This window comes from Apus apus, chromosome 1, assembly GCF_020740795.1.
Source record: "Apus apus isolate bApuApu2 chromosome 1, bApuApu2.pri.cur, whole genome shotgun sequence".
In the NCBI taxonomy this organism is placed as follows: Eukaryota; Metazoa; Chordata; class Aves; order Apodiformes; family Apodidae; genus Apus; species Apus apus.
The window spans coordinates 71,371,419-71,387,194 of NC_067282.1; the positions used below are offsets into that span (position 1 = coordinate 71,371,419).

A 15,776-nucleotide genomic window follows, 5' to 3' on the forward strand; every position below is an offset into this window, starting at 1 on the left:
TGCACCCTTTGCATGTCCTAGATGGGCCTGCACACAAATAGTTGGGAGCGATTCCTGCAGCCTTGCATTTCATACATATATATGAGAATTTGGGAACAGCTGTGGCATATAACACAAGACATGTAATTCCTACTAGACAGAAACACCTGTAACATAGAGATAGAAGAGGTTGAATGACCACTTTGCAAAGCTCAAAGCTTCCACGATGAAGCACTAACGAGGCTCCTTAGTGTTAAATGCAACTAGGTTTTATAGCTCTGAAATATCCTAATCTAGATCCTCATAAAGTGTCTTACAGTCTTCCTTAGGAATTAGTAATTCTTTTTCAGAGAGCCAGTTGGGCCAGATAATGTCCTGTCCTTTAATGGAGATTATTTTACAAGTGCTGCTTCTTTCTCTATGGCAAAGCACTGATTTCCTGCATCAGTATCCTTCATTCACAATCTGAAAGAGTGTATGACAGCTTCTCAGATAAATTGAATGTTTTAAAAGACTGTTCTGAAAATCAAACTGCCTAAAATGGGTGTAGGAGCCTAACACTTGACATCCAAATGAGAGAATTTTCATGTAGTAGTGTTAGTAATGTAGATCTGAAGAGAACTCTCTGCCTTGTTCCAAAGCATCCAGTTACAGTGACAGCTACAGATGGGTTACTGGGAGGGCTATGCTGGTTCTACTGATACCAAAATGTTGCTCGAGAGCCTGAACAGGGAGGGAGGGAGGGAGGGAGGAAGGAAGGAAGGAAGGAAGGAAGGAAGGAAGGAAGGAAGGAAGGAAGGAAGGAAGGAAGGAAGGAAGGAAGGAAGGAAGGAAGGAAGGAAGGAAGGAAGGAAGGAAGGAAGGAAGGAAGGAAGGAAGGAAGGAAGGAAGGAAGGAAGGAAGGAAGGAAGGAAGGAAGGAAGGAGATTTAGCATAGCTGCCACCTGATATTTTCTTCTGCCGCATTACAAGCTTTGTATTCATGACATGTGGCAAAAGCATGCAGAATGCAAAATAATTTCTTTTTAGGTGCTCTGTGACTTTAAGTGGTAAGTGGCTGCTTGAGGCATCCTTCTAACCTAAAAGCTTATTAAATAGGAGTTACAAAGGGCTTGTTCCTTAAACTCATATGTCCCGGTGTTCCTGTCACTCACATGCTTACCACGTGAGACTTTCTTCAGAAGTGTAATAGCTGACAGTGACTTCATTTCTAGTGATGGACAGTATAGGTAAGGGGTAGAAGCCAGAAAACAATGTGAAAAAACACTGAATGAATGGAAAATGAAACAATCATATTGAAAATTAAGTCTTCTGAATATTTAATAAAAGAACTTCTTAAGGCATTCTACAAAAAATTAATGCCATTTTGACTGCTACAAGACATGCTTCATTTCGGTTCTCTGGTGTTCATTGTTTAAAAATATGCTCATTTGTAAGGAAATGAAAACACTCTTGAACAGAAGCAAAATCACAGCTTTGTTGCATAATTGGAACAGAACAGATAATTAAATCTTCAGTAAATTGAGTGCAATATTTTGATGTATAGATAAGATCACATTATAACCAGAAGCTTCTGTATTTCATTTCTGTGCAATCTGTCTTCCTTTCCATATATTACAATGGTGTGTCCTGTCTCCATTACCTGTACCATATGTTGTCTCTTTTTCAATTGGTATCTTGAGGTGTGATGTTATCAAAACTCATCATTTCATTACACCTTCCTATTAAACTGGTTTCCAGGTGTTTAAATATTTGTGATACATTGCTTAACTGGCATTAGCAATATTTGCCTTTATCTCATTTGTGGTTTTTTGTCATTCTTGTCATCACAAGGTAAGATATTGCCAAAAGCTGTGTAAAGCACCATTCACTTCTTGAAAGCTGGAGTAATGTTTTTTCCAGTGCTTCTTTGCTCAGTTACATTTACCTTGCTGAATGCTGTACATGAAAATATTGAAACCATAATTCTGCCTTTATATGCTGATTTTTAAAAAATGCTACAAATTTGAAACATGGTATTAACCAGAAGATGGCATTTTGTTTTCCCTCGCTCCTTTTTCTTTCTTACTTATTAACAACTGCCTTTCTCCTTTTTCTGTTGTTTCAGTTAAAGGATCAAGAAAGTTAAGTCTGCCAACAGATCTTAAGACTGATCTTGGTACGGTAGGCGAAAGCCAACAGCTTTAAACTTCCTTACATTCATTGGCAAAACATTTTACCAACTGATTCATGAGATAACACAATAACCTTGGAGGCTTCGTCTGAAAAGGCTTTCTAAAAACCACCTATTAACCCATACAGTTCTGTTGGCAGCTCTCAGCATTTCGCTTGTTTAATATCCATTTATTCCATGTAGACACATTTTGCCAGTCATTACACACTGTGTGTGTAATATTTTATTATGAAAAGGTTCCAAAACTTCTGACACACTTGAGCCATTATAACTGGTTGTCAGTGATGTTTATCTCTGCCTATAACACCCAATGCATGCGCTGGTCTATTTTCTTTATTTGGTGTACAGATTCCATGCCACAACAGTGATAAGGCAGTTGAGCATGTATATTTTGTGATCTCTTTGAACATCTGAGAAGTCAGATCAGAAATCAGTCAGTTCTGTCTCAGTCCTCTCCCTGAGACTTACCTCAGCCAACTGTTAAGCACACAGTTTGCTGTAACCTTTTTCAGAGTTCTTCTTTAGTGTTTCATTGGAAATGTGTAGTAAGAGCAGAAATTTCACCTCAAAACCCCTGAAATGAAAATTCAACATCTTGCATAAGTTTAAAACATTCGGGGCAGATCATGCCCTGTTAAATATCTGGCATTTGGTTTGGAGTGTTGGTTCACAAATATATTTTTACAATTGTCTTTAAATATTCTCAGTCTCAAGGAGTCCTTTCCAGTTTTGCTCTTGTGGGAGGTTTCTCTTGTAAGATCACTGAAAAAGCCATACAGCCATGCCTCATTACTTTGAGTGTCTTTTTAGAGATAGAAGTTAAAGTTGGATCACATCCTTGCATAATGCAGCTGAATTTAATTTCTGTCACTGGGAATCATATGCATGTATTAACGAATGTAGCACTGTTCCCTAAGGGAAAAGCCAGGGGAATAAATAAGTCTTCCATTATAAATTACTGAGAAACTTAGAAAACTGCTAATAAAGTAAATAAATACTGATAAAATTTGTGTAAAAGGCTGGATTTATAGGCTCTTAGAAAAAGAAACAAATCAATGTAACTAGAAGTGGTGAGGGCTTTGCTGTATAATATATGAATCAGTATTAGTATGGGATTCTGTTTGGCATCTTGAGACAGACAAGGCAGTTTTTTTTCTTTGATCTGTAACTTTTAAAGTTGTGTCTCATTATTTTTTAATAATGTAGAGCAAGTTAAGTATAAACTAAAAATAAGTCTAAGGTCTTTCTCAACATCCTACAGAAACCAGTGGAGCTTCATTAATTTCAAAAGCTTTATACAGTCTGAAAGGTATCAAATTGTCACTTAAGCATTCTGTTTGTTGTTACTGCCAAAGCTATTGGGTACTCTGTACTTATATTACCAGGAAGACTGGTGGATTGCCAAGGGTAAAGCCTGTGGAAGCAGCATGCAATGTATAAGCTGGCAGTTATTTTATGGCTAATCAACTGCAGAGGAAGGTTTTAAAAACAAACAAACAAACAAAAAACCCCACACCAAAAAACAAGCCTGAAACAAAATAAAACAGTGTGTTCCAGTTCTCCTTCATGACTTTCTTAGAAGAGCACAAGATTCCTGTGAATTATGCTAGCTATTAAAGCTGTGCTGAATTACAGACTGCTTCATTTACAAGAGACTGGAAAAAAACCTCTTTTTTTCGCAATGTAAGGAGCTAAATTTAAATGAGAGTTCCTGGAAAAAGTGCTGAATAATGTCTGCATTTAATTTACTTCTGCTCAAAAATGTGCTGGCTCCACTGGCAGAGTTCTTATTTATCTGCTCTTTGGCTGTTGCCTGAGATTGTACCCATAGTCTGAACATTCAAGGGATACCAATACTCTCTGGCTCACACTTCTTGTGAAGATATTCAAGTCACCACTTTCAAATGATAAGATGCTGCACATCCATCCCGTTGGCTCTGGCTCATAGCTTTTTACAGCCTGCTGATACATCGCCTACTCTCAGCCCCAACTGCAGCTAATTGGGAAATACATTAGCATTTGGCAGCTTACAGTTCTGCTCCCTTCTTAGAATCTGGCTCCTGTAACGTCCTTGCTTTCACTTTGCTTTGAATTGCAGTGGTGGAGGTTAAGTAGAAGTTAAATCTGTCTCAGGTGGAGGTGCTGCCAGCACTGAGAATTGCTTTGGGAGCAGCTTGCTAGCATTTCACTAATGTGTGATCTGATGACTGAGGGCTTTCTGGTTAAACCTTGTCAGGATTTTCATGACTTAAAGGTACTTTGGGACTCAATTTTGATCCTTGAAAGACAGACAAAGTTGACCTCAGCGTCTTTTTATCTTGATGTAGTGATTATCTATCCTTTCTGAAGAGCTTGTCACTTATGGATACCGTATGTCCACAGAAATGTGAGAATATGACATATGTGGGGTTACAGTGAAACTTCTTGATAGATTTAGCTACTGCAGTTCATAGCAACCAAATGAGTTGACAAGAAGGAAGACGTGTCATTATTGTTGCACGTACAGTAGAGTTTCCCTATAATCCTTCAGAGGCAGCTCTGGATGATAGTGTTGTTATTTTTGAACCTAATACTGTTTCCCAAAGTTTTATGAAATTATCATCTACATTTCCTTGCACTGTTGCCGTGCAATGAGTTATGGGGATAATTGAAATCTAATAATCAAGTGGAAAATCTGGGATATATCCAGACATATACAACAGCTTTTATATGAGAGTTCACCAGCCACTTCAAGCATCACCTTGCATTTTTCTTATAGGTAGTATTTCTGCTCATTTAATTAAAAGCTTTCAAATTTTCCAGGTGATTACAGGGAGCTAGACAGAAGTCCTAACTAAAGATGGAGGTACTCAGTGACTGCTAATTTTTATTTAATTCCTATGAACAGGTGGTTTCACTGTAAGAATTTGTGCAATCCCCTGGACTTTATTAGCCAAAGAACAAAAGAAAATAAAATTAGAGACAGACTTTTTTTTTCCTCTTGCGAAGCTGTGGTCTTGAAAATATTAATATAATTTTCTGTGCTTTCTGCAGATACTTGTAAATAGTGAATGAATTCTTTACCAGGTCAGAATTAATGTCTCCTGTTTCATATAGCAGTGAAAAACTAGTCCAAGTACCAAGGAAGCTCAGTTTTTTCAAGGATTTGAGAAATGTCTTCTGATGCAGCGCCCAAAAACTTTAATTCTGAAAGCTGGCTTCATAAAACAATTTCAGGGGTCGGACAAAGGAGCTTTGGTTATAACTCTCTATTCAATTTTGTCCAATTGGTATGAGGTTTGTGGGAAATGTTTGATTTTTCTTTCCTTAAAGATTTATGCATATCATGATAGAATTATAATATGAAAACGTCCACCATTTGATGCTTTTGTATTTCATTATAAGGGAAGTGTCACTTCCTGAATGATCCCAATCCTATGAAACAGCACATGGATATTCTAAAGAAGATCTAATTTTTATCTTAAGGATGAGCAGTGGAGTTACACCAGTTCTTGCTTTTCCCTTTCAAGGTATTTTACAGCAGACATTAGGCACATTGAAGCTTTTACTCGGTTTTTGCTTACTGCTGCATTGAACAAACTGGTAGATTTTAAGCAGAGCATTCTGTCCTAGTTTTTCTGGATCTGTAATTCTGTTTTCAACATTTCTGAAATATTCTTTGACATCGTAATTATAGGAGTTGCTTTCCTCCTTGGTCTGACATTTTTAGAAAGGCAATTTGGTCATCCAGCTGTAACAATGCTTTTCTTGAATTACTTGGCAATATACATTGGAAATTATATGTATTATTACATGCAGAGGATCTATGGGGCTGTCCAGTGTTTGTCTCCTTCCAGAACAGTAATCTCTGTTCACTTTTCAGTCTGAAAACACCAGCTGAATTGAGGAATAGTCTGCACACCACTTGAAGTTAGAATCATAGGATAATTAAGGTTGAAAGGGACCTCTAGATGTTGTCCAGGCCTTCACCCTGCTCAAAGCAGATCTGCTTAGACGAGCTAGGTCAGGGCAGTGTTCAATTGAGTCTCAAATGCCTCCAAGAACAAATGGTCCACAACCTCTCTGGGCAACCTCTTCCAGTATTTGATCATCCATGCAGGAAAAAAAAGTTTTTCCTAATTCTTAATTAGAATTTCCTGTGTTCCAAGTTGTGTCCTTTGCCTCTCATCCGATCACTGTGCACCTATGAAAAGTGTTTGGCTCTGTCTTCTCCATATACTCAAATCAAGCAGTTGCAGACAGCAGTAAGGTCTCCCCTCAGTCTCCTCTCCTTAAGGTTGGAAAAACCCTCATTTCCCAGCCTCTTACACCAGGTGTGCCAACTCCTTCACCAGCTTGGTGGACCCCTGCTGAACTCCTGCCTGTGTGTCAGTATCTTACTTGTGACAGAGACCCCAAAACTGAGCACAGCACTTGAGATGCAGTCTGACAAGTGCCAAACAGAGGGGAAGGGTTAATTACATCCTTCAAGCTGCTGGCTGTGCTCTCACTGATTCAGTGGAAGAGGCAGTTTGACCTCCTTGCTGCAAGTTTGGTCTCTATTAAGATGAAAAACATCGTGAGTTGAACTAAAGGCTTTCACTTTTACACAAATTGTTTTAAATGTTTGGCCTCTCTGCAGTTTTGGATTTTTTCAGGTTTGGATTTTTGACATTCTGTAGCTACAACCCAACTAGACAAAAGCCTTTTTGGTCTACTGAAGGTCAGGTGTATGGTAGTACCAGTTTCTTCATTAATTAAATAAGAGAAAGTTTATGGTCAAACATATTTAAAAGATAACTTATATTAACATATATTAGCAGTCTGCCAGTCCAAATAACTGGAATTTAAAAAAGCAACCAGCAACAAGAGCTGATAAGCAGGTTAACTCTGATAACTATTATAGCAGAAGAGCTGTGTGCATATTTCATACGCAGAAAGGAGCAGTGTACTGATGAATAATACTTCCAGATCTAAAAAAACACACACAAAAAAAACCCAAAACGAAACAAAGCCCCAAAAAACCCCCACACAAAACAGCAACAAATTTATCTATATGGGAGATTCAACAAGCAAATAGTTTAAAGGAAAGGTAAGTGCTTAAGATTATCAAAATGATAGCATAGCTAAAATGTTTGTAACTGACACAGTTAAATGTAATCACAAAGGAAAGGCAGTAAAATCTGTTCACTAAAACAACAAAACAAGCAGTAAAGATCATCATACATTTAAGAGTTGATACTAACAAAATTATATGCAACCGTTAGGCTCACAATCTAATATTCACTGTTCCGAAGTTCTCTGTTTTTACTGTAAGAAGAGCTCTTTGCTGAGGACTCTCAAGGGTAAGTAATTTTCCACTCCTTTCAAGCAATGTGAACACTCACATAGTATTCTTCCATTTTGTGGTCTCTGTACACTTCTCAGGTTGTAACACTCACCAGCAGTCAAAACCTGGGGCTGCACATATGTCACAAGAGATCCAGTTTCTGGGAATCAGGTGGCAAGATGGATGTCACCAGATCCCTATGGATGTGATTAACAAAATAACAGCTATGGCCCCACGTTGGGCGCCAATAAATTGTCACTGTTTGACAACAAAGCTCTCGATCCCCTCCCCCTCCCACCCAGGTAGGGAAGGGGAGAGAGAAAAAGAGAGAGAGACTTGGCTGGATTGAAAACTAAACTACACAGCTTCAATTAAACACTAATGATAAAAGAAAATATATACAATTATATACAAATATGTTCAGATATGTGCAAAAGCCTTTCGCCTCCCCCCACCCCCAGCAAGTCCCACAGCACTCTCCTGAGCTGCCAACAGTCCCAAAAATCCCAGAGCTGCTGGAGAGAGAGCAGAGTTATGAGGGTCAGGAGAGCTCAAGCCTGGGGGTCGATGGTGGTGGATGGACAGAGTCCTCCCCAGACACTGGCCATGGACAGAAGAGAAGGGAAGAAGCAGCAGGAAGGAAGTTGTCTTCTGTGATCTCTGACCTTCCTCTGAGCTTACCTAGATATATGGAATGGAATATCTCTGGCCAGTTTTACTGTCTGTCTAACTCAGCCTCCTACGGGGGGGTCATAGGTCTCCCCATAGTGTCTGAACCAGCAGAGTAAAGGTGCGACCTTGAAGACCCAGCAGTTAGAAAAACATTCCATTCTTATCAGTGTTAGTTAGAAGATACTAGTTCTAGTTAAAAGAAAGCTTGCTGAAGAAAAAAAATCAGTACAAGGAAAATTGGCTTCATCCTGGCTCAAACCAGGACAGCATAGACTGCCTGGAGCCAGAGGTCCTCTATAGCAAGTAACTTGGATTGGGATTTAGTACCAGTTTGTTATTACAATTACCTGGTATGAAGTCTGTAAAAAAACTGCAATGCATTATGTTAACAAGTTTGTAAAAATCTTGGGGTTTTTTTAAAACTTTTGATTACCACATAAAAATTATGTATAAACTTAATTATATTTGGAATGCCTTATTTGACCATGTCTGTGCCTTTTTCAGTTGAGTATTTGCAAGCAAATTTATACGTTAGCATCTATGAAGTGGTGCATGCTCAATTATTTCAGACATTCTTACCTCTAGTTAAAACCAGGATTTTTTTGAAAAATCAGGGGTAGAGTGTCTGGAAGAATCTGGTTAGAATAGACAACAAGTACTTTTGTTGTAATTATCTCACATTTTGTTTGTTTAGAAAGGCTCCAGCTTGTGTGTGTCATGCTTTATTTTTGTCATGTTCAAATTGAAAAAAATGTTTCCATTCCAACCTCTTTGAAGAACTTTTTCATTTTCGAAAACAGGGAATTAAACTCAGGTTTTTCCATCTTGAAAATGTAGGTGCAATGAATGTACTTATAAGGGGTGTTCAGGACGAGTTGTTGATATCCTAGGTGGTCATGTGTTTCATCCACTCTGCTTCCATGTTTCAGTCTTATTCTCTGTGCAGGTCAGGATGTACCATCTTCATGCTTACATTTCAGAATTAAATTAAGTTTTCTGTCTGTGTTTTCCTGTTTATTGTACAAAGCATAGCAACAATTTATATGACATTATTCTGTTGAGGCACAATGAGTGCTGTGTACTTTTTGAGATAGTCAATCCAGTAGCGTGGTGTTGCCTGATCACAAGAAATTCAGCAGAGGAATCCGAGGAGTAGAGTTAGATCCAAAATTTTCCCCCTGTTTGCAGGTAACAAAGGTAGGTCTATTTTTAGATTTGCACTACCAGGTTTGAGTTTTCAGGTGATATAATACAGAGGTGATGTTATGACATATGGTAATATATTCTTAGTGTTCTTCATTTTTATAGCATTTATTTGTATTTTGATTTCATTTTCCGTAATTGCAGGCAAAAATACTAGTTTTACAAGGGGTTCTGCCTGTGATGACACACTTAACATCTTCAATGACTTCACAGTATTTTATTTCTCTGAAAAATAAATGTGTTTGCCCTGCTTTCAGAATAATGGTGTCTAGGATCAAGCACATGATAGGAGTTTGTAACCATAATGGGAACACCATTCTATTATGTAGGCAGTACATCATAGTGACAGGATGTTGTACTCTGAGTGTTGATCTAAGTGTACTAGCAATGTGAAAATAGGGGAATTCATTCTTCCTGTTCAACCTGAAGAAGGCACGGAGGTAAATGCACACATTTGCTGGCATCTGTACTAAACTCTTCTGAGAGAGTTCACACCTCTTCTCCTGCCTGGTTGACAGAACTGCACCAAGAGAAACCTGTGATCCTGACTTTGTAAGGGATTTTCTTCTAAGAGTAATTTGTTAAAAGTTTAAGGTGTCAGTCTGTGTTCCATCTAATGAGTGATCACACTATTTTTACGCTGATTCCTGCTATTTTACGTGCAAACCTGAGACTATTCTTTGGGCCATTTGTACAGTTATGAGATCTCCTTTATTTAAATGTGTGTGTCTCTGCTCTATAAAGAAAAGAGGTTAGTCACACCCATAATTGCTACCTGAAGACTAACTTACTGATAATACAGAAAAATCCCCGAGTGGAAAGATAGAGACTTTTTTCTCCCTTTAACAGCAAAGATTGTATCCCTTAACATTTGTTGAGATTTTCTGGGACTCATTTTTCAGGTTTCCTTCTGCTCGATATTAAAGCTTACCTACTCCTTTATTGATTACTTCCTTACAACTTAGGATGATATTACAATGCTTCTAACTAGACATATTTAAATTCATTTGTTCTCAGCCTCTCTCAAATAATTTGTAAGAACTGGTTTTCAGCTAGTTCTCCTGTGTGAATTTACCCCTTTGTTAGAACTGAAAAAAAAATGGTTGGTCTTAATTTTTTTAATTTATGTCTAGTGTACCACAACTTTTTAGGCAGCAAGTGCAAATGCACATTTCTAATACATTTGACATTTTTAATACATTTGGCTTTCACAAGGCATCTGCTTTTCCTTGGTAAATCGTTGGTTCCTTTTGCTCTTTGCAGGAGGTCACCAAGTAGTTTACAACAGTTGTGTGATAAGGCAGGTTGTCTAATATATACATGTTACTGTGTAAACTAAACTATAAACTAAAATCAGCATGTATATATACAATACCTGTCCTCAAAAAAATGTAGATTAATTGGAGGCTCTCTGGCAGGTTTGCTGCTGGTATGTTGCACATTGCCCCTCTCATAAGGCATCTCTCCGTAGTTCCATCAAGTTCATGGTAACTGATGTTACTTCTTCAGTTCCTCTTCATCTCATCATCTCACTGGTATGTTGAGTGACACAGTGGCCTTCCAGGCAGCACAGTTCTGTTTCTTTTTTTAAGCCATTTTTGGGGTTAACCCTGCACTGAATGGTGCTCCTGTTTGGTATTGTGGATAGCTAAAGCATTTTTAATTCCTATGAGTAAAACCACAAGCTCAGATGAAGGCAAACAACCAGGACCAGCAGCATTTGGAGAATATTAGTGAATTCTATGTAATGAACTTCTTTTTTCTATATTTTAATACAGCTTAGATACAAAGTGTTACAATATGTTTCACTGAATCAATGGAGTTAAATCAGTATAAAGTGGACTAATGTATTTGTAGCAGGGGGTAATCTGCTATGATTACTTCCAATTACTTGCATGGGCCTTACATTTTTAAATTAGTGAACAACAGAGCTACAAACTGAGCCCAGGCTACTTAGCTGCCTATCCACAAACAGGAGAAAAGGCTGCTGCCCTGGCAGGGTGGTATGGCTGGTACACAGTCTGCAGACTGCTCTGAGGATAAGCTCCACTGAGCCAGGGTGCCCAAACGTAGTACATTAATAACTGGTACTTGCTGCTGGAATCTAGGAGCCTTGGAGAGAATAATGGAAATTCCCTTGACCTTGTGGGCAGCAGCAGCCATGGGAAGGGATAGGAAGTGATGGCAAATGCAGTGGTGGAAAAGGGTGGAAAAAGAAGGGGGCTTTCTGTGCAGTGCTTTCTCCCTAGGAAACTATTCTCTGCCTCCTCCTGAAGAGCAGAGAGTGAGGAGCTGTTGCACAGAGCAGCCCCATGCACTGCTGCTGAAGTGCCAATGCCAATGTCTCTGGTATCAAATGATGTTCAGTATCCACTTATATTTCTGATATGAGAAAAGCCCCAGTGAACACATGACAAAAGCAGTAAGCCAGCAAGGGAAAAAGTTAAAATGTTTTTCTTCCTTACAAATTGAACAAAGCTGGAAAAAAGCCAGGTTTTTACAAGCCTTCTCTATCTGTTCTTTGAGGTGACTGGGAGACATCTGTCATGGCAAAGGAGGACCAGGTTAGATCAGGTCTCAGAGGGCTAGTAAATCATTGCAGTCACTTTGGCAAAGAATGATGGCATGAGCATTCTCACAGTCTCCCTGAGAAAGTACACTGTAAGAAATTAGTATTGCTTTTTCTTATCACTTTCCTTGCACACTTTTTTTCCAGTCAATGCAGAGTAAGGAGCCCTTTCTTAGCTATTTCGTAATCTTGCCTTAAAAACTTCTTGTATCACTGAGCTTATACCAAAAATGATTTGAGAAATTAATTTTTAAATACACACATAGGGTTTTCCTATAAATCTGGGTGGTCTTTATCTGCTTGATTCTTGTCAGCTTCTCAGCAGAAATGTTGCAGCAACTCTTCCCATAATTATATTACTCATTGTACAATGCCTTTCTGTTTTTACTAAGGTTTGAAGTACTGTATTGCTCCTTTGATACATTTAAAAATAACCATATCTAATCAGAAGAACAGAGCAGTGTTAAAACACAGAACAGTGTGTACCTGGTCACTATAGGTTCTCTTCTGCTCATGGTTGCAGATGTCACTAAAAGTTCACCAGCTTCAGTACTTGCAAGGATATCCCTGGAGATTCTAGGATGAAACTTGATTTTATTCTACACAGGAATTGCCTTTGCTTATTCAGAACTTGTCAAAACAGCTAAAAGGATTTAGGTGCCCAGATCCTACTGAATGTTCTTGTTTAATTTAGGCCTTTGAAGGTAGCTGAGACAAGCAAGCACACTAAGAGAAACGTAGCAGCATTTCTCTTAAAATTGTGAATGGGAATTGAGATTAATCGTACCCATTCTGTACAGTGTTCAGGGAAAGGGACTCACAAATGTTGATGTTTCTATAGGATATGATTCTTTTTCACTCTGTTATGCTCCTCACCACTTCCTAGGATCTCCCTGGAGATAATTAGGTATCATGCTGAAAATCCTGCACACAAACTGAATTTTGAAGAAAGGAAACAGCTGGATGAGGATGTGTCTGTTGCCGTGGCTGAACAGTCAGCCTGCGCCCTTGAACAAAACCCCTGATCTCAAAGGACTTTCTACTGAAATATATGAATAGTTCCAGCATATTTTGGAGAATTCCCTAACTATAAGTTCAATGAATCATCCATGTCAGTTTTATATCTGCCGTTAGCTCAGTTAATAGCCATGTATTAAGAAACATGATAAGAATTACGGAAGTTGTCTCCTGCAGAGCCATCTCATTATGCAGTACAAATACTAAATGCCTTTATAAACTATAATTCTGAACAATTTTTCTGATTTTGTTGATTAAGACTGAACTGCTTTCACATGGAGCGGACATGACATACATTGGAAGACTACATATAATAGCACGCTATATGTTATATTCATCTGAATATAGAAATAGCTTTTGATCGTGTACAGTGGAGCTAGCATGGCATGGTAACCAAGAAATAAATTTATCTTGATGTACTAACATTAATCTTTTCCTTGGATACAACACAGATCAGAGTGTTAAGCAAATATGATAATATAGAGAGAATCTTAAAGACTAATCTAATTCTGAGAGAGAGATAACCTGACATTTAGAATGAAGGCAGAAGCTCCAAGCTTGTCCTTACCTCTAGTATTGAGCTTCCATTGTTTTGAACAGAAATACTCAGTGTGCTCACAAAGGCTGAATTGGTTATGCTTATTACCTGCTGTTTACTTAAATTAGTCAATATGAACTACCTGCTGACCAAAAATAATTCAATTATACCTGGCTGTGTATCCTTTCAGAGGATTGAGGGGCAAATTGTGTTCAGGAATTCTTCTCATGCTGCCTTTACCCAGCATAAGAGGAATTAAAATACTGCATACATTTTTTTTGTCCAGTCCAACCCACTCTGAACTCTGATCCAAGCCTTGGTCAGTGGATTATTGTGGTTAAAAGACCGGATGCCCAGGATGAAGAGCAGACAAATACTGCAGTTTCAAGCAGCTGTGTTTTGTTTCTCACCCCATCAGAAAACAGCATGTGCTGTTCTGATTGACCATGGCCTCTAGCAGGGATCCAAGGATGTCACCTCTTACCTTTAGATCTGGAAAAGCCAGATCAATTGCTCAGCAGTCAGTTTCCTTAGCAGTAAAATAAATCTAGGTGTTATATAAAGAATGAAATACTTAGCAGTATTATGGTTGCTTCCAGAATTATCCCAAATAGTGGCAATTAGATGCCTGTTTCACGCAGCTTCAAGTCAGGTAGGGAAGATGTCTAGCTCTTCATTCTATCCTTTTGTAAATTACACTTGCATTTTGTTACGAGAACAAAAAGGAAATATATTCTTCAATAATTTTTTTTGTGTCTGTTAGGAGACACAACATCAGGGATGACAGTGTTACCAGCTGTATATTGAGAAATTGCCTGTGCCCAAAGGTCAACAAAATGCTGTGGGATCTGCAGCTGTAAGAATATGTACCAGTTCTACGTCCCTTGGTTTTTTTCACAGTAAAACTGAAGGATATGGTGAATTATTCTCACTTTTAGATGCTGGGTTGATAAAACAAATAAGTAATTATTCTCAGAAGATTTGTTTTTATCCATTCTTAAATACCAGATTGTACATCTCTCCTCCATTCTGAATTTTGGGAGCTGGCACTTCACCTCATCCTTTCTGCCTTCACATTCCAGATCACGTCAATGGTCACTGTACAAGTCCAACGTCCCAGAGCTGCAGTTCAGGGAAACGACTTTCCAGTGCAGATGTCTCAAAAGCAAATCGCCGAGGCCCTGGGAGGCCCCCCTTCAGAAAAGCCCAGTCTGCAGCCTGCATGGAGATTTCCCTCCCAGTCACCACAGAAGGTGGGTGGCAGTGAGTATTTTGCTAGGTATTTGTGCATTTCTCACTGGGTATGAAAGCAAGTAACTGTAGAATGATCCTTGTCCTAGTCACAGCCCTGGTCTGCTGTCTTCATCCCGCTGTTTAGAATTAGAACAACCCCTGTGTGTTGGTGTTGTTACTAACAAACCTGCTCCTGAGCTCTGTGGTATGCTGAACCTCACCAAACTCTTAAAGCCATCCCCTCACCCTATGGATCAGGTGCTTTGTTCCGGAAAACCAATTAATCCTGTCAGCTTACATACAGTTACTGTGACAGCTACTAGTACTAACGTTTTAAGCCCTCATTGTCTCTACTTTTCAAGTCTGAATATTAATAAAATTTCAGAATGTGATTTCAGGTTTTGCACATGTATAGTATCTCCTGGGCTGCATCAAAAGCAGAATGACCAGCAGGTCAAGGGAGGTCATTCTCTCCCTCTACTCCACACTCATGAGACCTCACCTGGAATAATGTGTCCAGTTCTGGAGCCCTCAACAAAGGAAGTACATGGAGCTCTTGGAGTGAGTCCAGAGGAGGGCCAAAAAGGTGGCCAGAGGGCTGGAGCACCTCTCTTATGAAGACAGGCAGAGAGAGTTGGGGCTGTTCAGCCTGGAGAAGAGAAGGCTCCAGTGAGACCTTATAGTGGTCTTCCAGTACCTGAAAGGGGCTACAGAAAAGCTGTGGAGGGGCTTTTTACAGGGACTTGTAGCAAGAGGATAAGGGGTAATGGATTAAAACTGGAAGATGGGAGATTTACGTTAGACATTAGGAAGAAATTCTTCCCTGTGAGGGTGGTGAGACACCGGCACAGGTAGCCCAGGGAAGCTGTGGAAACCTCATCCCTGGAAGTGTTCAAGGCCACGTTGGATGGGGCTCTGAGCAACCTGATCTAGTGGGAGGTGTCCCTGCCCATGGCAGGAAGGTTGGATCTGTATGATCCTTAAGGTCCCTTCCAACCCTAGCCATTTTATATTTTATTTATTTATAGGTACTGTAGACTTTATAACATTTCACAATCCCTGGCCACCATTTATGGTAAAATTT

The 15,776-nt window shown here is 39.0% G+C and overlaps 1 protein-coding gene across 10 annotated transcripts in view; it reads left to right on the forward strand.

The window, feature by feature from the left end:
• Positions 1 to 15,776, forward strand: part of STXBP5L (syntaxin binding protein 5L) — a 197,332-nt gene that overhangs the window by 154,253 nt on the left and 27,303 nt on the right. For 4 of the 10 annotated variants that reach the window (XM_051611740.1, XM_051611765.1, XM_051611774.1 and 1 more), the window contains one exon: positions 14,542 to 14,712. The exons of 1 other annotated variant lie outside the window; for it this stretch is intronic. In XM_051611740.1, the coding sequence (XP_051467700.1) occupies positions 14,542 to 14,712 (171 nt within the window). Of the gene's footprint in view, positions 1 to 2,086; positions 2,138 to 14,541; positions 14,713 to 15,776 lie in introns of all 10 variants that reach the window. 5 more of the 10 variants (XM_051611733.1, XM_051611748.1, XM_051611756.1 and 2 more) reach the window with 2 other exon arrangements.